Consider the following 25,162-nt stretch of genomic DNA (forward strand, 5'->3'; position numbering starts at 1 on the left):
CCACTCCGGAAGTGAGTCCGAGGAGGGCGCGTCACCATAGCGACCGAGGCCTCTGCCGCAGCTCGCGGCTGCCGCTCCACCTGAGCCTCTCTGGGTTCATTTCCTCCTTCTGCCCCGGGGAGACTTCATCACCTCGCCAAATGATCGGGCCCTTGTGACGTTGAGCCGAGCTAGCAGGAGTCAGGGCTGGATGGGCATGGGGCGCTACTGCCCACGAGCCGCTGGTGGGATGGGTCTGTGGACGTCCAAGCTGCCCCAGAGGGGCAGGGCCCTGAGACCCCAGGAGAAGGGTAACGTCGCGGGGGTGGCTGGCTCACCCGGGGAAGGAAGGAGGCTGTGAGGGGCATGAGGGAGGTGCAGGTGCCGCACACCCCAAGTCCAGTGTGCACACGCCCCCCCCCAACCCGTCACAGGAACACAACTGCACATGCTCAAGGATCAGCCGTGCTTCAGTCCACTCGGGCGCCCGCTGTGCGGGGTTCTGGGCACAACGCGGTGAATGTGTCCGACGAGCTCCCCGGCCTCCTAGAGATGACAGTGTAGTGAAGGAGACCGTCTCAGGAAACGGCATCTACGGGCAGAAGGGAACAGGGCTGTCACAGGGAAAGAGGAACCGGCTCTGAGGGCTGGAGGAAGAGGGGAGGTTTAAGCTGGGCCCTGTGGGGTTGCCTGGGGATTCACTAAACAGAGGGGGAGGGAAGCAAGAACCCAACATTGCATTATAAAGGGCTGCACTCCATGGTCATGCCAGGTAGCTGCGGACGTTCATTTACTCCTCACCCACGCCTGCACGTCAGGAACTGTGCCCTGTAGTAGAGGTTTGAGGGCCAGCAAGACAGAAATCCTCCTTGCCCTCCTGGGGTACCGAGGCTGGCAGGGAAGACAGACAAGAACAAGTGAACAGGCAGAATCATTGCTATTCATGGCTGCTGCTGTGGAAGACGTGGGGCTCTGGGATGGAATAATGGGGCGGGAGGCTCTTAGAGAAAGCGTGATGGCTGGGCTGTGACCTGAAGGCCGTGGAGCGGGGAATTACCAGGCAGGGGGAGCAGCAAGAGAGGGTTGAGTATGACAAGTTCAAGGGACAGAAGGGGCCACTGGGGCGGGACCAGAGTGGAGGGAGAGGAGGGTGGTGTGGGATGGTCTGGAGGGTGGGCGAGCCCCCGCCCCGCTCTGAGCCTGTTTCCTTAACTGGAAAGTGGGCTGGTAGAGTCATTGAGATTCTTCAAGGAGATCCTGTGTGCAGAGGGCCACAGGGTCTGCTTGGGTTCATATCTGCTTCACAGTGACCCATGGCAGCACTAAACGGCATGCCATGTCTAGATATACCATTGGGCATGACTACGGACCCTCAGATGCCATCCTGGGGCAAAAGCGGGTATGTCAGGATACCCAAGTCCAGTGTCACTCACCCAGGGACACACACTAGGTGGTGGACCCAGTCACAACGGTGCATGCTGGCCCCTGCAGGCACCAAACCCTCTCCCACCTCTTCCCCGGGCCCCTCCCCAGACATCCTCAAGTCCCCCCTGATCATCTTCGTGATGGGCGGCCCAGGTTGTGGCAAAGGGACACAGTGCAAGAACATGGCAACCAAATATGGCTTCTGCCATGTGGGGCTGGGCCAGCTGCTGCGGCAGGAGGCCCAACGCAGTACCCGGTGGGGCCAGAAGATCCATGACATCATGCTGCAGGGGCTCCTGGTGCCTACGGTGAGAGCTCACAGGCTCCGGGGAGCAGAGGGAAGAAGAAGGGGGCACATAAGAAGGAGTTTCCCTGGAAGCCCTGTAGAAGCAGATAGGCCCAGAAGGCCACAGCTCCTGACCTGGCCACTGCCTTGGTGCCCTGGGTCTCCATGTCCTCAGCTGTAGAAAGGGGAGGCCAGCTGGACCCACAGCAGGAGTCTGTAGCCAGAGTTGGCTGACGTCATTCCTATCAAGCTCATAGCAAAGTGCCCAGCTCTTCACAAGCACTGGGTAAAGTTTGCTAGTACTTATTCCTCTCGTGACCTTGGGTGTCTGTATTACCGGCCCCTTCTATACCTGTTTCCTCACCTGTAAAATGAAGGTCACACCTGTCCCCACCTGTAAGATGGTAGCAATAAGTAAACGAAGCCTCGCAAGGTTGGCACATGGTAGCCATTTGCCCAGTAGACGGGCTCCGTGCATCAGAGTGGCCCCAGGGCACCAGGGCGGACCCGGAATCCCAGGCCCCGGGCAGGGCAGATACCTGAAGTTCAGACCGGGGAAGAGAACTTGACAACGTGGCTGTGTAGGTGAGGGAAACTGGGGCACTGAATCTGCCACCTCTTTCCTTCCCAGGGCATCATCCTAGACACGATCAGCAATGCCATGTTATCTCGCCCGGAGAGCCGGGGCTTCCTCATCAACGGCTTCCCGCGGGAGCTGAGGCAGGCCAAGGAGTTCGAGCGCATTGTGAGTGACCCCTGGCTGTGTGAGTGTGTGGTGAGGTGTGAAACTACGCCTCCCTCCCCACCTGGGATGGAGTCCAGGCGGGGTGGGCCTCGTGGAGGGGGGAGGAGATGGCGAGGGGGTAAGGGCGTTTTATATGGTCAAGGGACAGCTGGGAGATTGCTGGAAGCTTCTAGAATCTGGGTGGATAGCTGGTGAGCTGGCCGGGACAAAGTCATATTAATATATTTTTTTAAGATTTTATTTATTTATTTGACAGACAGAGATCACAGTAGGCAGAGAGGCAGGCAGAGGGAGAGGGAGAAGCAGGCTCCCCACCGAGCAGAGAGCCCGATGAGGGGCTCGATCCCAGGACCCTGGGATCATGACCTGAGCCAAAGGCAGAGGCTTTAACCCTCTGAGCCACCCAGGCGCCCCAAAATTAATATCTTCCTGCACATAAATGATCTGCCTGCTGAGTGGCACGTGGGTTTAGCCTCATGTCTGGGCCATGAGGATGAAGCGTGGTTGAATAATTCATCTGTGTATATAACCACCTGTCTCCAGGTAGCTTGAGAACGGGCTGTGTCCTTAGGCGTTCACGAGACAGACTCAGTCCCTGCTCTTAGGATGCCAACAGACGGGCAGTGACCAATGCATGACTGGCTGAACAAAACAGAGACGTTTCTGGCAGCGGTAAACACAGTGAAAAGCGAGAGACAGAATAACATCCTGGAGGGTCACAGGGGGCTGTTTGGGTTGGCCTCCTTGAAGCGAGGACAGGGGACAGCTGAGCTGTGCCAGCAGGAGCCAGCGGGCGCTGGCGAGGCGGGCTACCGCTCTCCAGGCTCCCTCTGCACGCCCGCGGTCTGACTTCAGGATAGGGCCCCTCCACACACCTCAGCAGCCACACATAACACAGCAGTGTCTGAAACGGCTGAGCGGGGACGAGAGAAACTGTGGCAGGTTGTCAGCCTCCAGGCTTTTCTGGAACTTGCTGGATTGGGTCGAAGTGCTTTCAAAGAAGTCGCCCGGGGCTGGGACAGGTGGGGCCCTGCCCTTTGTCCACACTGCTTGGGAGCAATTCGAAACGACTTGCAGGGCAAATATTGGGTTCCCTCTTCTGGTCTAGGCACTCTGAGGGCAAAGGTCAGGCTCGTGAGTATCTCTGTCCCCATCAGCCCTGGGCCAGCGCCCGGTCCCCGGTAGGCCCCGGCCCTCGAGGCCAGCTCAGCGGATGCCGCAAGGCCTGGGGACAGAAGCTGCGCACTCCTGACCCTTGGGTCGCACGTGGCCCCCTGATGGGTTTGGTTTGGACTCTACAGGTTTTCAAGACTTTTTTCCTGAAGTAGTGGCCAACCTTCGAGACTCGGGAGATGCTGTCTCAGAACTCCCGCTTCCCTTGAAAATCGCCCTGCTTGGCAGGCATGGGCCCTGCGCGTCCCCATGGCAACAGCAGCGTGAACGCATCCTGAGCTTTGTCCTGGGCCCCGCACTATTCTTGACACTACGCGGAGGAGCTCTGATCTTTTGGAACATTCCAGAAAAACGTCTCTTGCACCATTAGCCTCCTGCTTTTTTACCGAGGGATCGGGCGACTTGTGCAGGGTCGTGCAATTCAGGTGGTGGGCGCAGGCCTTCCTTGGGCCCCAGCAGCTGGTTCTGAGGCCTACATTTTTCACCATGTCAGCGCGGGACCCCTCTGTGCCTCGCGTTGGGCTCCCCCTTCCTCCGGTGGAGGGTTGCCTCTCTGTTATGGAGGCCGAGCGCCACCTGCCACGTAGGATTGTGCTCGTGCTGTGCTTTTATGCTGAGAGGAATAGAACATGTACTTTCCTCTTGTGCCCGTGTGGCTGCCAGATGTGAAAAAAAAAAATGCAATATATCGGGGTCTATGTTAGGTGAGTGCATTTTCTTTGTGGGGAATTTTCTAGATCTCTGAGAGCTGCCCTGCCCCTTCAGCCTTTGAGGACCCTGTAGGCCCCTGCCTTAGGCCTGACCCGGGTGTCCCCGGAGGCACCCAGCTCGGCCCTTCACGCCCCCACCCCGCTGGGCTGCAGCGTCTGTTTTAGGGTGGTCTCTGATGCTGATGTGGGTTTGAGCCAGTGAGACTGGCCCTCAGGTCCCGCTTGGTCACTTTCTCCACCTCCAACTCAGCCTCCCAAGCCTCAGGGTCCTCATTGGTGAATGTGGACCGAAATGCTACCAGCGTCTCCCCACACCGGGGACACCAGGAAGGCTGATTCCTGAGACAGTTTCTGGTCTGTTTCCAAGATTGCTTCTGTCCCCTGTGCACCTGTCTGAGAGCACCGCTCCAGGGGGCCGAGGTCCCAGGGTGGATGGCCTATGTCGAATAAGCACGTGGGGACTCCCCACCGGGAAGCCCTCTGCTCAAGCTGCGGCGAGGGGGACCAGATGACCCCCTGCAGCTCCAAGGAGTATCGTCAAGGTTGGATGTGGTTGGAGCATCCGCGGCCAGTCGCCCTGAAACGCCCAGACACGGGAGGTCTGTTTCTCTGGGTCCGTGTTTCTCCCCAAAGTGCCACCTGCAGGAAGACTCCCCTGTTCATAGAGGAATTTTAAGTAATTGTGTATTTGTTAAAACTTTTTGTTAATCAGAGCCTTGCGGGAAATTGCCCTGTGCCCTTCACCGCGTTCCCTGCAGAGGGTGACATCCTACTCCGTGGCCACCCGGCATGGCCACCAGGCTGTCGGGGTCGCTGTGTAATTGATGTTCGTTCTCTCCGGAGCAAGTGATGCTCTCTTTTTCCATTTACCTAAGTGTCTCTCATTGCTCTCCTCCCCGCCTGGCAAAACGTAGAAAAAAGGAATTGGGTGAAGTCCGTGTCTTAAGGAACAGCGCTGACCATGACGTAGAGACTTGTCTGTGGACACTGACCCCACGAGGCCTCGTGCTCAGAAGCACCCAAGAGAAATGAAGGTGCCCGCGTCCTGTTCACCGTCCTTGCCAGGAAGGGGAGGGGCTTATGCACGTGTGTGCGCGAGGGCTTCCAATTTTTGGTGTCTCTCTGGTGCCAGGTTTCAAACACGCACACAACGGGAACGATCTAAGGGATCGCCCTGTCCCCAGTCAAACCATCATCCAGGGTTGGCCACACTGGCTTCATCTGCGCCAAAATGCCCTGTCACCGGCGCCTGGGGGCTCAGTGGGTTCAGCGTCTGCCTTCGGCTCAGGTCATGATCCCAGGGTCCTGGGCTCCCGGCTCAGCAGGGAGCCTGCTTCTCCCCCTCCCTTTGCCCTTCCCTCCTGCTCTCTCTCTCTCAAATAAAGAAATAAAATCTGGGGAAAAAAAAAACCGCATACATTGGGGCGCCTGGGTGGCTCAGTGGGTTAGGCCTCTGCCTTCAGCTCAGGTCATGATCCCAGGGTCCTGGGATCAAGCCCCACATCGGGCTCTCTGCTCAGCGGGAAGCCTGCTTCCTCCTCTCTCTCTCTCTGCCTGCCTCTCTGCCTACTTGTGATCTCTGTCTGTCAAATAAATAAAATCTTAAAAAAAAAAAAAAACCCCGCACACAAAAGAAGTCTTGTTGCAGTTGCCGACTGTGTGTTTGAAGCAGCTTCCAGGTCCGGTTCTGGGGTCTCCCTCCCGCCGACACTCCCGACATGGTTAACACTCTTGCCTCAGGACCGTCCGATGTCCAGGCCACCTCTCAGTTTCCCCAGTGCCTGAAGAACGTCTCTTTGACTTCCCTCTGGTTAGATTTGCAAGGAAAACGAGGGCCACGCCTCACTAGTTGTCTCCTAACCCAAGCCAGGTGGTCAGCCGCGCTCGCTTCCCTCCTGCCTGTGACTCACCGGAGGGCCTGGGGCGCACTCGGACTTGTCCAAGGGCTTCCTGCCTCGGGGAGCTCCTGAGGTCATCTCTCCATCCTTCGCTGGCGCACACGCAACGTTAACTGCCGACCCGCTCAGATTCAGGTTCAATACATTGTGCGTGTGCGTGTGTGTGTGTGTTTTAACCCGTAAATATTTCAGTATACATTTTCCAAAAGATTCGTATAAAATCAAAACACTTCCCCTTATCCCGCGTTAGTATCTGTCCCGTCCTCAAATGATACTCAAATTTGCGTGAACATCTTCAAAATCTTTGTCTTCTGACATCTGACTCTAATGAGGACTGAGATAAGGCCGACACCGCCGCGGGTCACTAGGGTCTCCCGTCCCCGCCTCTTCTGTTTTCCTTGCCGTCGTGTTTACCGAAGAAGCCGCGTCTTCGGGTCTCTATCTCGCACAGCCTGGATTTCGCTGATTGCGAAGCGTTGTGGACCATGTTCCTCTCTCCGCTAGATTTCCTATAAATCGATAGGATGTTTGATAAATCAATGTTCCCACATTGATTAACGGGCATTCTTGCCTAAAGAAGAAATCTCTGTCCTCATCGAGGGCTGTTGGGATTCTCCAGAAACACAGTTTCTACCAGACAGGTGGGAGAGAAGCTTAATCCCTTCCTGGACGAAGGCCACTTTTCAGATGAGGCGTTGGTGTTCTGGTTCCTTCCCATGGTGACCACCACGTTGGTCATTTTTGCCTTCCTTTGTTTTGTTCTCTTTCATCACTAAGAACTCACGGATCTTTGTCGCTGCCGTCCAGCGAGCTGTCACTTCGGTGGCCGGGGGCATCCTTTCTTGCTGACACACGTGTCCTCTGACACAGCCACCTTTCCCTCTCATCCCCACCCCTGCCCTCTCGATTTCTGGCCGACTTCCCACCCCCACCTTTCACACTTCCAGCTGAATCCTAGAACTGGCTGTGCCTCAAAGGAGCCCTCTTTCAGTGGCGTCCAGTCTGGGGGCCGGGGTGCGCATCGCCACTGAGTTGTCATCGTTTCCAGGCCTTTCCAGGGGACAGAGTTGGAAAACACAAACTTGTGAAAGTAGAAAAAAAATAACCAGTTCATACTGATGTTTCTAGCTCACACCATGACCGTGCCTTCTCTTTTTCCCTAAAACTACAAATGCGGTCATTTCCATTATTCCATCATTTGTAGGATAGTTTCCAAGGAATATACCCATATTAACTACTAAGAATAAAATGACCGAAGGGAGCTTAAGATTTCTCTGCAGCTCCGATTTTCCTTATACTATTCCTCCCTGTGGATGTACACTAAAAACACCGAGCTGCCCCAAATAATTATTTTCTCTGCATAGTTATGATGACAATAACACCCAGTTGGGTACATTTGTTTCGGTTTGGGGTGGGATATTTAGGGATTGCTTTGTTAAATTTAACTTTTAAATTTGCGTATTACTTAATGATTCCAAAGTCAGCGCCACATAAAAAAGGTGTGCGGGAGAGAGCTTGTTTCCAGCCATCCCCGTCTGTCCCCAACCCCCCAGAGACTATCATTTTCATTAGTTTTGGGTTTGTCCTTCTGGTGTTTCATTGTGCAAATATAAAGGAAGTGTGTGTGTGTGTGTGTGTGTGTGTGTGTGAAAGAGAGAGAGATTCTCCTCACACAAAAACTAGCATTCTGTATATACTTGTCTTCTTTTTTTTTTTTTTTTCTTTTTAACTTTACATTATATCCTGCAGGGGCGCCTGGGTAGTTCAGTGGGTTAAACCTCTGCCTTTGGCTCAGGTCATGATCTCAGGGTCCTGGGATCGAGCCCCGCATTGGGCTCTCTGCTCAGCGGGGAGCCTGCTTCCCCCCCACCTGCCTGCTGCTCTCCTAATTGTGATCTCTCTCTCTCTCTCTCTGTCAAATAAATAAATAAAATTTAAAAAAAATTAACAGTGTATCCTACAGCTCTCCTGTTGGCATCAAAGACTTCCCAGTTCCCTTTCTGGTCCATGGTGTGGTGCTGCCATTGTTCAACTAGCTGTTCCCCCAGAGACATAAATTGTCAAACAACATATTATTGGTAGACAATAAGCTGTTGGCAGTCTTGTGTCACTACAAGCAATGCCACACAAAGTGACCTATGCGTGGCATTTTGTATTTTTTTAATATCTTTACGATAGGTCCTTTGGAGTGGGTGTGTCAGATGAAAGAGAAACGTGTGGGTCGTCCTGCTAGCTCCCACCACGGTCTTTGTTTTGCATTGCCACCAACACACCCACACCAGCAGAGGACGCTGCCACACTTCTGAATGTTTGTCACCCTGCTTGGGTGTGAAATGGTGTTTTGGGGTTGTTTGAAATGGGCGTTTCTTTTACTATGGTGAGGTCGAACATCTTCCCCAAGGCTTAAGGGCCATTTTTATTTCTTCTGTGTGCTCTTTATATTTAGCTTTTTTTTTTTACCCCTGAAAGATTTTTGGTCTCTTCTTGATTTCTAGGAACTCTTTACATATTAAGGCTATTAGCCCTTTGTGGTATGGGTTGCAAATCTTTCCCCCATTGCTTTGTCAGTTATCTTTTGACTTTGCTTTATGGTGTCTTTTTATCATGCAAAAGTTTGTTTTTAATCAAATTTATCATATTTTGTTATTTCTTCTAGATTTTAAGATCACCCCCCCACCCCAAATCCTAGGCTTATAAGGGACTCTACTCAGGGTTTATTTAGTACTTGTATGACCTCCTTTCTTACATTGATATCTCTGATCCATTTGGGACTTATCCTAGTTTTTGGAATGAGCTAAGAGTTCAATTTAACCTTTTTCCATTCAGGATCTAGTTGTCCCAGAATCATCCAGGTGAAAGGTTGTTCTTTCCCCCATTTATTTGGGATACCACCCAAATACCATGTAACATACCATGTTGATACCATGTAACAACTTTCCATATTCACTTGGGTCAATTTCTGGATGTTACTCTGTTCCAGGGTCTGTTTGTCCCCCTGTACCCTGCTGTTTTAGTTATGGCAAATTTATTAGGCTCTAATATCTGTTAGGGTTCAATATTGCCTCTCCCACCCCTACCAGCCACTGGTTTTCTTTGCCTAGGTTCTCCTGGACATCCCTGCTTGTTTTTGTATACAAATGTTAGAGTCAACCAATTCAACTAAAAAATATGTTATCAGGGCGCCTGGGTGGCTCAGTGGGTTAAGCCGCTGCCTTCGGCTCAGGTCATGATCTCAGGGTCCTGGGATCGAGCCCCGCATCGGGCTCTCTGCTCAGCAGGGAGCCTGCTTCCCTTCCTCTCTCTGCCTGCCTCTCTGCCTACTTGTGATCTCTTTTTTTTTTGTCTGTCAAATAAATAAATAAAATCTCTAAAAAAAAATATGTTATCATGTTGAAATTACAAGCTGATTTGGGAACTCTTATCTTTATGATGTGGTCTTCCTATCCAGGCACATTTATATCTTTCTTTTGTTCAAGTCTCCTTTGAGTTATTCAGGGGTAACCTTATCCAAGTTTTCCTTAAAGATCGTCCTTAAGACTTTGCATATTTTTGGAAAAGTTTTGCTTGAGCTTTATATTTTTCATTTTGTTGCTGTTCTCAACGGGGCCTTCTTTTCTAACTGGTGGTTTCTGTATACATGTAGGCTGCTCACCTCTGTAGGTTAATGCGATATCCTTTTATTTTTAGCGAATATTTTATCAAATTCTCTGAAGTCCATACTGGTTTCTCTATTGATTTTCTTGTGTTTTCCAGAAGTGTAATCACATCACCTGCAAACACACATGGTTCTACCTCCCTTCTTTCAAATCCAGGTTTCTCAAAGTGATTTTTGTCTCATTGCTTTCGCTGATCTTCTCATACCCTACTAAGTCATAGGAGCAGGAGTGGGCAATTTTGTCTTGTTCCCAACTTCAACGGGAAAGCAAATTTCCATTAAGATGCTGGTGAAGATATTTATTAATTCCTAACCTCTTTTTTTTTTAATTTTTTAGATTTATTTATTTATTCGACAGACAGAGATCACAAGCAGGTAGAGAGGCAGTCAGAGCGAGAGGAGGAAGCGGGCTCCCTCCTGAGCAGAGAGCCTGACGCGTGGCTAGATCCCAGGACCCTGGGATCATGACCTGAGCCGAAGGCAGAGGCTTTAACCCACTGAGCCACCCAGGTGCCCCAATTCCTAACCTCTTTGAAAATTGGGAGTGTGTGCTGGATTTGGTTAATTGCCGTTTCTATGTTTATGAGGATGACCATATGCCTTTTCCCGCAGAGGTTGATACAACAAATTGTATTGAACCATCCTTGCTTTCCTGGAATGAATCCCACTTGGCTGTAATTTTTTTTTTTTTTTAATGCATCACTGAAGTCTATCTTAGAAGGAAGTTCTGGAGGAACTCGTAGGAGGTAGAGCTCACAGTGGACAGCCATGGAGATCTAGAAAGGTCTCCCTGAGAAGAGTCAGGGAGGGCAGAGCCGTGGGATGGGTGGTTGTGAGCTAGGGACTTTTGTATCTTACCCAGTGGAAGTATCTGGACAGCTTAAATCCATCTTAGAAGGAATTTTTCAATCCACACATCCATCAGCCTAGAACTAAGTTACGGTACATCCATACCGTGGAATACCGTAACAACCGGGCCCTCCTTATGTGCCGACATGGAACCATCTCCAGTTATACTGAGTGAAGTCGAAGACAAATCAGCATCTTCACCACTTGTATAAAAAAGGAGAAAAAAAGATATCGGAGCCCATTTGCCTTTATAGTATATGCCTAAATTAGGGGCGCCGGGGTGGCTCAGTCGATTAAGTGGCTGCCTTCAGCTCAGGTCGTGATCCCAGGGTTCTGGGGTTGAGCCCCGCATCGGGCTCTCTGCTCAGTGGAGTTGGCTTCCCCCTCTCCTTCTGCCTGCTGCTCTACTTGTGCTCTCTGTCAAATAAATAAAGCCAGTCTTAAATAAAATAAAATAAAATAAAATAGTAGGTAACTCCAGGAAGGAGTTGCTTCCAGTGAGGGTGAAACGGGGCGGCTGGGGATGGTGAGGGTGTCTTCACTCTTCCCTGTTAGTGTTGTTTATTTCTGAGCTCTGCCAAGGTCCTCTGATCTCAAAAAAATAAACATGTATGGGGCGCCTGGGTGGCTCAGTGGGTTAAGCCCCTGCCTTCAGCTCAGGTCATGATCTCAGGGTCCTGGGATCGAGCCCCACATCGGGCTCTTTGCTCAGCAGGGAACCTGCTTCTCCCTCTCTCTGCCTGCCTCTCTGCCTACTTGTGATCTCTGTCAAATAAATAAAATCTTTAAAAACAAAAAACATGTAAACAGCAACTCAGAGGTAAAGAATCAGAAGAACCCAGGGGGCCCGCACAATTCTGGACTCCTGATCTCAGGGTAGGGGCTCAGGGAGCCACTGCACCTAGCCTCTTCCTCACCCAGTCCCCTTTGTGGGTGCCTAGGTGGGCCGGGCCCCAGACGTCGTCATCGTGTTCGACTGCTCCATGGAAACAATGGTCCGGAGAGCGCTGCACCGGGGCCGCCTAGAGCACCGGGCGGATGACTGTGAGTCGGCCATCCGCCAGCGCCTGGAGACGTACTACACGCTGTGTCAGCCGGTCTTGACCTTCTATCAGCAGAAGAACCTGCTCTGTAATGTAGGTCCTCCCTGCTTGCCACTCACCTCCCCGAGAGCCAACTCCGCAGGGGACCAAGACAGCGGGTCATGCCATGGGCCACAGCCTGGGCCTCTCTGGGCCGGTTTCCCCACTGCGTACACTGGGAAGTTTGGGAAATTCCACTTCTTCCATCGGGCAGTTGGGGCACAGGACGTATGGGCACAGCTAGGACGTTTAAGGTCTGAACAGAATGACTGTCTCCCAAACTGCAACATTAACTGCATTTTAGAATGTATCTGCACAAAGCTTAGGACAACCAGTTAACCACAGCCAAGTCCAACCGTATACATTGCCCAGGGGGAAAGCAGGGCTCTTAATTCTTCAAGTGACCCATCTATCAAGACATTAAACTTTGCTGATGTCCCCATTTCCAGCTGAAGGCAGGAGTGTGAAAGGAGGGCGTCCTGTGGAACTAGCTTTGACCAGCGAAGTTGGGATGGGAGGGTGGGGGCCCCGGCCGGGGCAGCGATTTCCCGCGCCCTCCGCCCTCCCACCCTGCTCCAAGGGCCAGTACCAGGGACACGTCACACCGCGCTGCAGCCTTCCTGACCCGTTTACCTGTTCCCTTACTTGCATGGCCCAGGAACCACAGCTCCCGGTTTTTTGCTGGCACCTAATAAAGAGACCTGCTCACCTGCTTCCCCAGAACTGATCCTTTGCTCCCCCTCCTCTAGATCTTGGCGGAAGAAGCTCCAGCGAACATTTTTGCCAAGTGCTGCTCGGTCGTTGAAAGCCTGCAGTGATGGGAGGGGCTGGGGGCTCTGCCTTCTTCCTCATCCCAGAACCCACACAGGGCTCAGAAGGGGTGCAGCGCCGCTAAGGTACGGTATTTGGCGATGGCAGGCCGGGTTGTAACGTGAGCGCATCTCCCACTAGACCCCTGACCGACAGCCCCTTCCTGGGCCGTGGCACCCACAGGGGTGGGCTACGAGTTGTCGCGGGCTCCTGCCTGGTGCTGCCCTTCAAACCTGTGGGCCCAGGCTTCTGAAGGCGAAAACTGATCCGTGTTAGTGTTCAACGACAAGCCCAAAAAGAACATTCCAACCATATAGTGCTCAAGATGATTGGCCCTGGGCCAGACAGCTCAGAGGGCCCCTCAGTTCACTCTCCCATCTCCGTCCTCACCCTTCGGAGGCCACAGCCTCCCACCAAGCACTGGAACTGGTGCCATTTTTTTAACAGGCCTGGTTTCCACCTTGGGGCCCGGTGACACACTAGGCCCCAGCCAGGTGCGTATCAAGGCCAGCGTGGCTCCCAGGAGGTGTGCAGAGCCCCAGGGGGGCTGCGGTCACAGGCTGCATCCATGGAAACACCTGTCCCCAGAGATTCTCTTGGGTGTCTTGCTCCCCATGCTCCCAGACGGGAGAGTGGAATGAGAGAAGGCTCCACTGGGGCTCAACCTGCTAGTCCCCTCTCTGCCAGGTAACACCAGAAGAGCAGTCTCTGGGGGGTGCCCAGACCCCACTCTTATCGGCCAACCCGTTCCTCTTCAACTTGTTTCCTCTACAAACACAACTGCGGCCAGCACGCAGTTTTTAGACAAAAAGCACTTTATTTAACCAAAAAAAAAAAAAAAAAAAAAAAAAGGGGGGTTGGGGGAGTTAGGAAAGCACAATGCGCCTGCAGAAAACTATTTTTTCTTATAATTTTTTCTTAAAAAAAGAAAAAAAAGGAAGGAAAGAAAAAACACAACACAAAGCTTGTAATTTCCAATCACCATTATCAGGCTTTTACAACATCTATAAAGAACAAACAAACATCTGCTTCAAAACTCTACAGGGGGCAGGGGAGAGAGGAGGGAAATAAAGAGAGAGAGAGATAGAAAGAAAGAAAGAGAGAGACGGCACCCAGCAGACACGGGGAGATTTTGTTATCATTTATTTGTGAAGTTAAAAACGAGCGATAAAAAGTAAAAACTGCCATACAATTTTTGTTTTGTTCTCAATTTGTTTTCAGTTTCAATGTCCTCTTGAACAGTTGAAACCCAAGACCAGTCCCGGGATGGGGGGGGCGGGAGGGGCTGCAGGGGAGCCGAGCGAGGCAGGGGGGAGGAGGAGAGAGGAGGAGCAGAGGCCGAGGGGCTCGACTGGGGGAAGGGAGGGGGCCTGCGACAGCAACACCTGGTCCAAGGAATGTTCCAACTCTAACTAAAAAAAAGAAATAGCAAGAGTGACTTTTTTTCCTTTTTAAAAGTTTATTTTAAAAACATGAAGAGGGCCAAGGGTAGAAGGAAGAAAATGAATTGCTTTCCCCTGAAAGAGGCAGTTTCAGGAAGGGATAGAGATTTATATATATATATATATAAATTTTATAGGTTTTGTTTGCTTTTTGTGTTTTTTATATTTAAAATTTTTTTTTTTTGGCAGATTTAATTCTATCTTCTACGGCTGGCTCAACATGAAGGATCCCAATTTTGAAAGAAAAAAAGCATGAGACACACAGAATAAGCGAGAGAGTGAGAGCCCAGCATCGCCCAAGGCCATGACCAACAAGCCACTCACAAGGGCCCCCCTCACACCCCTCACGGCAGCCATCGCTCTCTCGCCAAACAAACGAGGAAAAAAAAAAGAACAAAAAAAAAGCCCCCAAACAGAACAAAATGGAAAAAAAAAATAAAAGATTTTCACAGATGAAGAAGTTCACATTCATTCGAGTCATTGAGCCTGCGGAGAGGGAAGAGATAGGAATTGGTCACTCTGGGGAGGGGAGGGGGGGGCGGGAGACGAGGGGGACGGCGGCAAGGAGGGGGCCAGGAAGCCCTGCTCCTCAGCCTGTGGTGAGCTCAGGCTGGAACCATGTGTTTGTAACTGTCTAGTCAAGTGCTCCGGGGACTCGGCTGAAGTCAGACCGGCTCCTTGATGGAGGAGGAGGGGAGAGAGTGACATGAGGACCAGGAGGAGAGAAGCGGGGCCGCAGAGGCAGAGAGCAGGGAGAGAGGGAGAGAAGCGCGCTCAGGGTTTGGGAGGGAGGAGGGGTGCCCTCTGTCTTCGGAAGGCAGGTGCTCTGGCGCATCACAACATGACAATCTCAGAGATCACGGTGTCCCCACAACACCCCTGTGAGGTAGGTTGGAAGGTGGCGACGATCGTCATGCCCACTTCACAGACAAAACCGGGACACAGAGGCAGGCGCGAGAGCAGAGGAGGCGGAGCCCAGGCGGGGCGGGAGGGGCCCTGGGGCCGGCCCCCTTGGCAAGCTCCCCGAGTCCCACCAGAGCCAGGGCTGACCCACGCTGGGGCCGCCTGCAACACAGTCACTTGGACACAAGGAAAAGATCGTGGGGTTAAAAATAAAAGAATGCAAAGAACAAAACCCAAAAAAGTAATGCAGAGAGGGGAAAACATCCGTTTTCTTCCCAAGTGGCCAGATTTTGAGTGAGCGAGTTAGCAGCCAGGACGGCGACCAACGTCTGTGCTGCTGGCCTGCCCCCCACCCCCAGGACTACCCACCAGTTCAACAGTTCGACCTTGTATGTGTTTCGCGCTTCCCCCGGCATCGCGACAGCGTGACACAGGAACAAGCGGGCCGGCGCAGGGAGGCCTCTTCGTTTAACCTCTGGACCCAGCGCACACTTCCCCAGCTCGTGGGGACTCCCGGAGACCTCTGGCCACACGGCCCCCGCTGCAGGCATCAAGGACACACCCCGCAGGGGAAGGGATTTCCGGCGCTACCCACTAAGGCAGGATGGACGGTGGCCGGGGGTTGGAAGGAAAAAGGAGGAGGAGGAGGGTGGCAATTCCCACTTGCCTGCTGCTGTCCCTGCTGTGTGGGTGGAGGCTGGGGGCCGCCAGGACCTGGAGTCTGTCCGTAGTAAGCGGCTTGCTGTCTGTAATATTCGGCCCAGGCGGCACTGTAGTCTGGCTGGGAGCCTGGGGGTGCTCCCGGACCCCCTCCGGTGGCCACTTGAGCTGCGGGCAAGCGGAGTCACGGTGAGGAGTGTGGCCGGGGGCTAGAGGGCCAGGCCCTGCCCCTGCCCTGCAGCCCCGGCGGCTCACCCTGCTTCTTGTAGTACTCCTCCCAGGCCTTCGTGTAGTCCTGCTGTGGGGGCGCTCCGGGCTGCTGGGGCTGCTGGCCTGCAGAAGGAAGGCCTCGAGAACTCAGAGCGTGGCACAGGGACGCGGCTGCCCCTCGCCAGCCTCGGGCTTGCGTGAGCCCCCGCGCTGGCCCACGCACTCACCGATCTTTTTGTAATACTCTTCCCAGGCCTTAGTGTAGTCCGACTGGCCGGCGGGTGGGGGCTGAGGGGGCTCGCCCTGGGCAGGGGGGGCCGCGGGGGCCGGTGCAGGGCCGGGCACAGGGCCTGGGGGCTGCTGGTAGTAGTGTGAGTAGTAGGCGGCCCAGGCGGCGTTGGGGTCTGCGGCGGCTGCAGCTTTATCTGGAGGAGGGCAGCGGGCTGAGGCGCAGGACCGGAAGCGAGCCCCGCCCTCCCCGCCGGCACCCCAGCACCCCTGCCCGGTCCTGCCCCTCCCCCGGGCAGCCAAACTTACTCGGGTCATGAGGAGCAGGTGGTTGCCACTGGGGGTAGGTATTGCCCCAGCCCTGGGGTGGGTACTGGTGAGGAGGGGGACCCCCCGCACTGTGGGACAAGAAAGACAGGACAAGTGAGCTGGGGCCACTCCTCCACGGGGGCAGGGGTGGCTGGCAGGAAGGAGACCCAGGCGGAGCCCACTGTGTATACTCAGTCACAGGCCCCTCGCCCAAGGAAACGTGAGATGAACAATGCCAAGCCTCAAACTCCGTTGGCTTGAAGATGTCCAAGTCCCCCAAATTCAACATACACGGGTCTGCCTGTTAGGCGGGAGACGAGGGTCAACATTTGTGACATCTTTTAAAAATGGCATCTATGCAGGTGCCTGGGTGGCTCAGTCATTAAGCATCTGCCTTCAGCTCGGGTCATGATCCCAGGGTCCTGGGCTCGAGCTCGCATTGGGCTCCCGGAATTCTCTTTCCCACTCCCTGTGCTTGTGTTCCCTCTCTCGCTATCAAATGATACATAAAATCTTAAAAAATAATAATGACAAAAATGGCATCTATAAATGCAGGATGCTATGCTGGATCACATCTTGGACGGGTGACATCAAAACTTCTTGTTGGTGGTGAATGAAAATGGGGTCCACTGCTCTTCCTGCCAGCACAGCACCCCCCATGTCCCAAATCCCAGGAAGCTGAGAGAATTACTCACTGCGGGGGAGCCCCAGGTGGCCCCTGATTGAAAGGCCCAGGGTTGAAGGGCCCCATGGGGCCTGCAGGGCCTGGTCCCCCTGGGCCTGGTCCAACTGGGCAGAGGGGACCCTGGAGAAAGGAGAAGCGAAGTCAGTTGGGAGGGAAGGAGACTGGAAATGGGTCCGGGCCCCAAGAGCCCCTCCCTGAGCCCACCTCAATCTTCTCCTCAATGAGCTGCTTGGCGTGGTCAATCTGCTGGGGTGAGCCCCGGATGATGAACAACTTGAAGTTGGGGTCCCCGTTGGGTGGCAGCTGCCGGGAGATCTCCACAAAGGCGCCCGTCTGCTGGTTTATGGCTTTCACGTTCTCCCCGCCTGCGGGGAGCCAGAGGCAGTGAAGGGAAGGCGGAGCAGAGGAAGGGGGCGGAGAGACAGAATGCCGATGGCGGACTCACCTCTGCCGATGACCAGCCCACACTTGTGAGTGGGGATGGAGAAGGTCATCTCTCCGCCAGGAGGCCCCCAGTTGCCTTGGCCCCTTCCTCGTCCCCGGCCCCCCGGGGGCATGCCAGGACCCCCTGGTGGGCCGGGGGGACCACTCTGTGAGACAGGAGACAGGCAATGAGCGCAGAAAACTAGCCTGGCGCCTGGACTTCCCCTGCAGGGCCAGGCACGTCCCCTCCAACCTCACCGGCCGTCGGCAGCACAGCCCGACACCACCTACCCTGAGGCTCTGGAGGAGATCATTGATGATCCGCGCCGCGTGCTCGCACCGGTCTGGAGGCCCCATTATGTGAGCTATCTTCTCAGGACCTGTCCCGTCGTCTGAAGCCAGCATCCAGAGAACAGGGAGACGGATTTTACAGAAAAGCACAACACCAAACCCCCATAACACCGCCTCTGCGAGGCAGACACCGTGCCAAGCCAGGTGTCAGAAATATCTCGGGCTCCAAGTGCCACTCATCACACGCCACGGACTGAGGCGAGGGGGGGAAATGCGGTTGGGCCGGGTTTCCAGGGAAGAAAACCGACCAACTAGGGCAGGGCGGCAGCTGAGGCTTCTTCCGGCACGAGGCACCCCCAGAACAGATGCATTTTATGAAACTGAGAACGATAATAGACCTCAGAAAAGCAACAGAGAAGTCCTTCCTCCCCATGGGCCTGCCACTTGGGAGACTCTCGCTGAGGCTTGGCAGTAGCCCAGAGTTGGGACAAAGGGATCTGATCCGACCCCGGCTGCCCTGTCAGGATGGGCCATTCGGTGGGAAAGAGGAAACGGGGAGATGTGATGAAGGGAAAACGTTCCGTGCGCCCTTCGCGAGCTCTCACACAGCTCTCCCACAAAGGAGGGCCACAGAGCACGTGCTGCTGGCTGGGAGCGGCGAGGCATCGCAGAGGCTCGGCGGGTGCCCTGGTGCCAGGCCCTCTGCAGCGGAGCCTCAGAGCGATCCCGAGGACAGAACCGGAAGACACGACCACCCCCACTCGGCTGATCTTCGCAGCCAGGCCCCTGACCTTGCTTAAACTGTATCCGCACGCCAGCGTCATTCTGGATCTTCTTGATCATTTCTCCACTCCGGCCAATGACCACCCCGACAGAATGCCTGGGCACTGGCACCTGAGGAGGGACGCGGAAGGGTCAGCCAGGTCTTGTCCCTGCAGTTCTGGAGCCCTCTGCCCACCAGAGTGGAGCCACGCCCACCCGCTGGCCTTCCACTACTCCGGGAGGCCTGCACTCACATCGATGCCCCCGCCAATCCGGGATCCGTACTCATTCCGGTCCCCAAAGCCACCCTGGTCGCGCTCCCGGAGGATGTCCATCACCATCTCACAGGCTTGCTGCAAACACACAGGGCAGGGAGTGCACAGGGCAAGCCCCCCAGCACTGTTCCCCCAGCCTCCCACGATCCAAGGGCTCAGGGACCTAAGCTGAGCCCACCGCAGAGCCCCGCTGAGCTCCTGACCTGCCATCCTGAGAGGGAAGGATGGCCAGCCACCCCCGATCTCCAGACAAGAAATGGAATGATCAGAGTTTAGGCCTCCTGCTCATGTGCAACCCTGCCCAACTCCGTATGAGAGTGAGAGCCCTGGGCTGACTTCAAGAGAACACACTGGAAGATCTCTCCCCCTTCACTCAAGTGTCACTCACTTCTCCCGACAGACCGTCACCCCTGGGGTTCTCACCTGCACTTTGTAAGGATCCCCAATGATGCGGAGAGGCTTGTCCACATTCGTGTTCTGGGAGCCATCTTGAATTAAAATCATCTTCACTCCAGCTCGCTCCTTTACAACCAATGCGGACAGTCAGGGCCAGGCTTTCAAATGACTCTCTGGGGCTAGTTCCCGCAGGGGCAGGCGTGACCACACAGGGCAAGAGGCTCTGGCAAAGCCGTTGGTGGGGTGTGCACACGCAGACGCAGAAGGAGACTTTCCTGCGACAGGAGGAGCTTCTGTCCTCCATCCCGCCCCTCACCTGCAGCTGCTTTATTGTCTCCCCGCCTTTGCCGATGACCAGGCCGGCCTTCCCCGCGGGGATCATGATCTCCTGCACGGTGCCGTTCTGGCCCCCGTTGGCATTGTCGTGGAACTGTCCTGGGGGCCCCCCACGGCCCCGAGAGACAATGTCATCCAGCATCATCTTTGCTTTCCTGGGAAGGGAAGAGCGGGGTTCAGACACCAGAAGATCAAGGGCCTGACAGTCCCGTGCAGCTCAAAGGGGAAGAGGGGACTCCACACGTGGGTCTGACAGATGACGAGGACGAAGGTCTGTCCCCGGGACTGGAGCTATTTAGGTGTTTCTCTCAGCTCTTCGAAGTCGGGGGCCATCAAACCATCAGTACAGGCCTCTGGCGAGGGCAAGGGTTGAGGGACGGGGCGGAGTCACCCCCAACTTTCCAGAGGATGGAGAGAGCTTCTGCTCGCTCCCCTCATCACAGTGACAGGCCCCGCCAAGGGACTTACTGGACAGATTCTGGGGCTCCTGTCAAGGACACGCTGCGCTCGGGTAGGCCGCCGCTGTCTGCAGAGGAGAGAGAGGGTCAGGCCACCCGGGTCCACTGACGCTAGAGAAAGGCTTTCCACCGAGACGGGGAACCTTGCGCAGCAAACAACGGCTGCTTCTGCCTGCAGCAGCCTGACCCCATGATGCCTCGTCAGACTCCCGGGAGCTGCTCCACACAAGACCACGGCCGAGAAGCCTGAAGTCCAGTCTGGGCGCTAGACCGCTTAGGCGAAAAGGATGAGGTAGAAGGCGGTCCTAACCCTGGGCCACTCTTGCCACCGCCAGTCTACAAACCCTGCTGCGGTGGAGCCGGTCCTCAGGAGCCCCTGCCAGCCGGGCAGCCAGGCTGGGATTCAGACCCAGGCCGGCCTCAGAGCCGTTCCTTCCAGTGCCTCTCCCTGCCTCACGCGTGCCCACTGGTTCCCTGCTGGGCGTTCGCTTCAGGTGGTGACTTAACTAACAGCTTAGAGCAAGATCTGGAACAAAACTTCCTATATTCAATCTCCCATCTCCCACCTCAGCCTTCCCACAACTACAAAGTGAAAGGAAGGAAAGTCGCAGCTACGCTGCAGACTGCGGTGCTGTACTGGCTGAGACCCTGCCCTGCGCCTGGCATAGAGAAAGTGCTCAGTAGATACCAACCTCTCTCCCTTCTGTCCCGCTGGATGATCACGAACGTACTAGGAGACCAGCCCAGCCCGCGCCCAGCCCGGCCCCCGTTCTGACAGCGTTGGGCTCCCGTACCTGGAGAGATCTGGACTTTGCAGCCTGAGTCCTGCTGGATTTTGTTGATCTGTTCGCCTCCTCTGCCGATGACTAGGTGGGGAAAAGGGGTAATGCAGAGGTTGACGAGGGCACCCCAGCGCTCAAAACACTGTGTGGCAGGGCTTCCTGGCCCTCCTGAGAGCCCCACCTGCCCCCACCCAGAGAGAACAGGTGAGAGCAGAGGACAATAGACCTCACACCAGAAGCTCCTGAGCCAGCAGGGGCTCCCAGGACACATCCCTGAGAGGCAGGGAAAACGGACATCCCACAGCGACCCACACTCACTCAGTCCCACCATGCCGTCTGGGACCCTGTACTCTTCTGTCATTGAAGTCCTGCAAGAACAGACAATGAAAGTCAGTCTCAAGTGAGAAGCAGTAGACAGATGAGGGTCTCCAGGAGAAAAGGCCCCTCAAAGCCAAAGCCCCTGACCTGTGGGGCCCTTGGCCTACTGGCCTCTGCCCATGCTTCCCACCACATCTGGACCAGGACCCCACAGGCCTAAGCAGAGTGTGACAAGAGCACAGGGCTCCCTCTCCCCACAGCAAGCCCCTCAACTCTCAAGGCCTCAGATTCCCCATTCAGGCCACAAGAGGCTTGGTCGGGGTCAGCGTGGCCCCTGAACTAGTGCTGCTCCCACCAACTCGGAGCAAGAGCAAACACTTGGACACGTCTATGTAATTCCGATAATCATTTCAGATCTCTTGGCTTAAAAAATAAAAGTTTGTATCTTTTCCACGTCAGCTCCCTAACAAGCCAATTTTACTGCATTTCGTATAAGCAAAAAAAACAAACAATGTGGTCCTTCACAAAGACTTCTACATCAGATCCACTGAAGTCGTGGGCGGTGGGCGGCAAAAAGGTAGGAAAGAACCCCGGGCCCCACCAGTTCTTGGGGATCAAGCATTTGCGGAAGGCAGACAAGAAACCCATGGCCGGCCCCCAGCCCTTCTAGAAAGATGGCTGTCTACTGCTAAGTGTCCCACCACAGCGCAGGCAGCAACAGGGTGCAAAGACCGCCCCTCCCTGGGCGCTGCACACAGGCAAGCACAGGAGCAAAGGCAGCTCTTCTGCCTCCTGGGCTTCTCTGTGACCAAGAGAGCAGTGGGGACAAGGTCTGAAACGGTGCAGCCCCCAGACACAGCTCTCCCCCAACTTAGCAAAAAAAAAGCCAGAGACAGAAGACCGACAAGAAAGCAAGTGTTCTCCAAATCACAACTCACCTGGGGGGAGGATGGATGGGTCCAAGTTGAGAACTGATGGCTGCAGAGAGAAAATTCAAAGCAAAGATTGGCCTGGCTCCTCTCTGGGGCCCTGAACACCGCTGGCCCCCAGGTAGTCCCGTCTGCACAAGGAGTGGCTGGCACTTAGTACGGTGCTTCTGGGCCTCCCCGAGTGCTTGAGTGTGACAAACCCACCGCCCATCTGACTGGCTCTGCCTCCATCTCCAGGGGGCTCTGGGATCCTTAAAGTTCATGGACTCCAGATGCTAAGCACCTAGAGCCTCCATTAAGAACAGGTGCCATCTGCTCAGAGCTTCTAGCTCCCAAATTCTAAAAACCTCTTAAGACCCTGAAGCTGCCCTCTGCCTGCATCATCCAATGGACTTACAGTCTCCCTGGGAAGCCAGTTTCTTGCTCTCCGGTTGGTCTGTGAAAGAGAGAGGATGTCAGATGCTGCACCCACCCACCCACAGCTGCCTCTAATCTAATGCTGGTGCCACGCGGCCTGGCAAACAGCCCCCCTCCGCCACCCCCAATATCAGAGCCAAGACAGGAGAGTAGCAGGGACCAACTTCGGAGAGGGGGGCCAGACGTCCCTCAGTCCCACCACCAGCACTGAACAGTAAAAAAGTCCTTTATAACAGAAGGGATGATGGCGGCATTCGAGCCCGGGGTCAGGGTCAGGGAGGGCCCAGGTGTAAGGCCCGTTTTGGTTGATCCCCACACGGATTATACTGGCCACCGTGGGCAGCGCTACACGCCCTGGGCCAGCCAAACTGCACTTACACGGGGCCTCGACCCAACTGTGAGCATTTCCCAGGCCTACCAGAAGGGGAGGACCGATCTTGAGAACTTACAACTTGGACCTAGTCACAATCAATCTGCTCCTCTCAGCCACCTGATACCCCAGGATGGCAGCCCAAACAAAGAGAACGAACAAAGCTGGGACTGCTGGGGTTTGAAAAAACCAAACGGCAGTGAGCTTCCCCGACGCTGGACCGTATTCAAACAAAGACCTTCACTCTACCCCCAGGCCTTCTTCCCAGCAGTTACCTCCATCTTCTAACTGCCTCTTTTGGCCCCCAAAACCAAAATCAGGAGTGCTGTTGTTCACTGTGGTAGCAGCGTCGCCTCCAATTTTGGCTGCGATCTAGAATCAAAATCGGAAGCACAGAAGGTTACCACCACAACCAATCCTCCCTGGTGTTCAGATCAACTTCTCAGAACCTACTCGAGGGCCTCGGCGTTCAAGAGTCACCCAGGAATTTCAAATCCCGTTCTAGATGGGATCTGCGCTTACGTTTGTTTGCAAATGGACCCCAATCCACACTGATCTGCTCTCAGGAGGGTCCTTGGGCTGCCTCCACGAGGGAGGCAGAAACAGTGACTGCAGCCCGGCTCTTCTGGGATGGTGAAGAGCACAACTTTCCTTTCTCGAAAGCTTGACATTTGTTGGACAAGTTTTGGGAAATGTTTTGCTTAAAGGCATCCAAAATCTTCACTCCACCAAAACAAAAGACCCTTTCTGAGAACACAGGTTACATGTCAGACACGTGAGCAGCAACTTCAGATAACCCCAATCCCACAAACTTAAAACCAGAGTCCGTTTGTGGGTCTATTACAAGTTTCCCAAAGACACACAAACCATGAACTAAGGATCTATCTTTCCACCTCCCGCAATTTTCCTTCTTCTAAGGCTTAGAGCCAGAGCTCCTGGGATAAGACTTACTCCCACCCGGCCAACAGCATCAACTCGCCTCGTTACAACTGCTTCTCTGTCAAGGCAGTTTGGTGGGCACCTGGATGAAGGGCAGGTGAGAACCCTACCCTGCTCCATAGGTGAGAAAGCCACAGACCCCACTGGGCGGGAACAGGGTGTTCACCTAACGGGACCTCCCACTCTACCCTGGAGGCACAGGAACAACCCCGGGAAAGCACTCAATAGCAAAGGCACTCAGCCGGCCCCCAGCCCAGCGGCTTCCTGAGAGGACAGCAAACTTCTCCCGTTCTACGGGCCCCCTGCTCCCCAGGACGTGGGGAGGCTGCAAAAGGAGCCGAGGAGGTCAGTCACACCGGCATGTGACACCTCCATGTTATCATCATGCCTCAAAACACATTGGTGGGATCCTCCCCGCTTTCCCAAAGAGAGACCAGGCTTTCAAGCCACGGGACCCATCAAAAAGAGCCAGCCCCTGTGCCCACCCTCCTCATTTCCCCTAAGTGCTCGGCCACTCTGGCAGCAAGGGTCCCCCTTTCCAGGCTCAAGAGGAAGGGCTGTTTTCCTCCCACAGTTCCTTCTCCCCGAGAACCGGGCAAAAAATGAGACTAGGTCGGGGGCAAAGAGCTCTCTGCCCTGATGGTGAGGGCAAAGCAAGACCCTACCCCCCTCCGGGGAAGAGGGACACTTTGCTTCCTAGAGAGCGGAACATGCCCTCGGGTGTCCAAAGTGGGGGGGTTCCCCAAAGTCAGTCCCAGCCCTCCGGGGCCACTAAACATCCAGGGGCCGTTCATGGCGACCCCCCGGACACCCCTTTCCCCTGCAGGGGGGGTCACCCGCGGGGGGCCCACTGGAGACATCCTGGGCGGCCCAGGCCCCCGCCTACAGCCCCACGTGACCCCACGGCGGCCTCGGCCCCCCCCCCCCCCACCCCCCCCGCGCGCGCGCGGGGCCCCCCCCCCCCCCCCCCCCCCGCGCGCCCCTCAGGCCCGCGGCCTCCTCACCTGGCGGGCCCGCTGCACGGCGTCGGCGAAAGCGTCCTTGCGGATCCCTGGGCCTCCCCCGCCGGGCGGCTGGGAGGGACCCCCGGCCGACCCCCCGCCCGGGCCGCCGCCGCCGGGGCCGCCGCCGCCCCGGTCCCCCGCGCCCGGCGGGCCCGGCGGAGGGCCTCCCCCGGCGCCCCCGGCTCCCCCGGCTCCCCCGCCGCCGCCAGCGGGCGGCGGCGGCCCGGGCGGGGGTCCTCCCGTGCTGTAGTCCGACATGGCGCGGCGGGGCCGGGCCTGGCGCGGAGGCTGAAGCTGAGGAGGAGGCGGCGGCGGCGGCGGCTCAACGCGGGAACAAGGCCTCGCTCCACACGGCCGCGGAGCACTCTGGGAACCCAGCGGCTGGGAAGACGACGAGGGGGGAGAGGGACGCC

General features: G+C 55.4%; 2 protein-coding genes across 6 annotated transcripts; one reads left to right on the forward strand and one right to left on the reverse strand.

Annotated features, from left to right (window-relative positions):
- Positions 1-48: 48 nt before the first annotated feature.
- LOC116882972 (adenylate kinase isoenzyme 1) lies at positions 49-12,692 on the forward strand. 3 transcript variants are annotated; one of them, XM_032883755.1, is made up of 5 exons: positions 49-190; positions 1,513-1,712; positions 2,322-2,435; positions 11,662-11,856; positions 12,552-12,692. In XM_032883755.1, the coding sequence occupies exons 2-5, from the start codon at positions 1,545-1,547 to the stop codon at positions 12,618-12,620; spliced, it is 546 nt and encodes a 181-aa protein (XP_032739646.1). In that variant the 5' UTR covers positions 49-190; positions 1,513-1,544; the 3' UTR covers positions 12,621-12,692. The 3 variants fall into 3 exon arrangements, with proteins under 3 accessions (XP_032739646.1, XP_032739644.1, XP_032739645.1); XM_032883753.1 differs by lacking the exon at positions 49-190 and adding an exon at positions 197-290; XM_032883754.1 differs by lacking the exon at positions 49-190 and adding an exon at positions 217-290 and having other exon boundaries at positions 11,662-11,809.
- A 1,534-nt stretch (positions 12,693-14,226) lies between these two features.
- On the reverse strand, positions 14,227-25,111 carry KHSRP (KH-type splicing regulatory protein). 3 transcript variants are annotated; one of them, XM_032883744.1, is made up of 20 exons: positions 24,750-25,111; positions 23,082-23,178; positions 22,417-22,455; positions 22,029-22,068; positions 21,091-21,140; positions 20,785-20,856; positions 20,001-20,058; positions 19,513-19,687; positions 19,224-19,322; positions 18,780-18,878; positions 18,555-18,657; positions 17,764-17,864; positions 17,495-17,639; positions 17,254-17,414; positions 17,060-17,169; positions 16,365-16,453; positions 16,055-16,252; positions 15,873-15,950; positions 15,625-15,785; positions 14,227-14,540 (listed from the first exon to the last, which is right to left on the reverse strand). In XM_032883744.1, exons 1-20 carry the CDS (start codon positions 25,005-25,007, stop codon positions 14,532-14,534), a joined length of 2,142 nt encoding a protein of 713 aa, XP_032739635.1. In that variant the 5' UTR covers positions 25,008-25,111; the 3' UTR covers positions 14,227-14,531. The 3 variants fall into 3 exon arrangements, with proteins under 3 accessions (XP_032739635.1, XP_032739636.1, XP_032739634.1); XM_032883745.1 differs by having other exon boundaries at positions 14,227-15,785; positions 24,750-24,846; positions 24,992-25,009; XM_032883743.1 differs by having other exon boundaries at positions 14,227-15,785; positions 24,750-25,110.
- Between the last annotated feature and the right edge of the window lie 51 nt (positions 25,112-25,162).

Source organism: Lontra canadensis, unplaced genomic scaffold (genome assembly GCF_010015895.1).
Source record: "Lontra canadensis isolate GAN:19392208 unplaced genomic scaffold, GSC_riverotter_1.0 scaffold88, whole genome shotgun sequence".
NCBI classification, from domain to species: Eukaryota; Metazoa; Chordata; class Mammalia; order Carnivora; family Mustelidae; genus Lontra; species Lontra canadensis.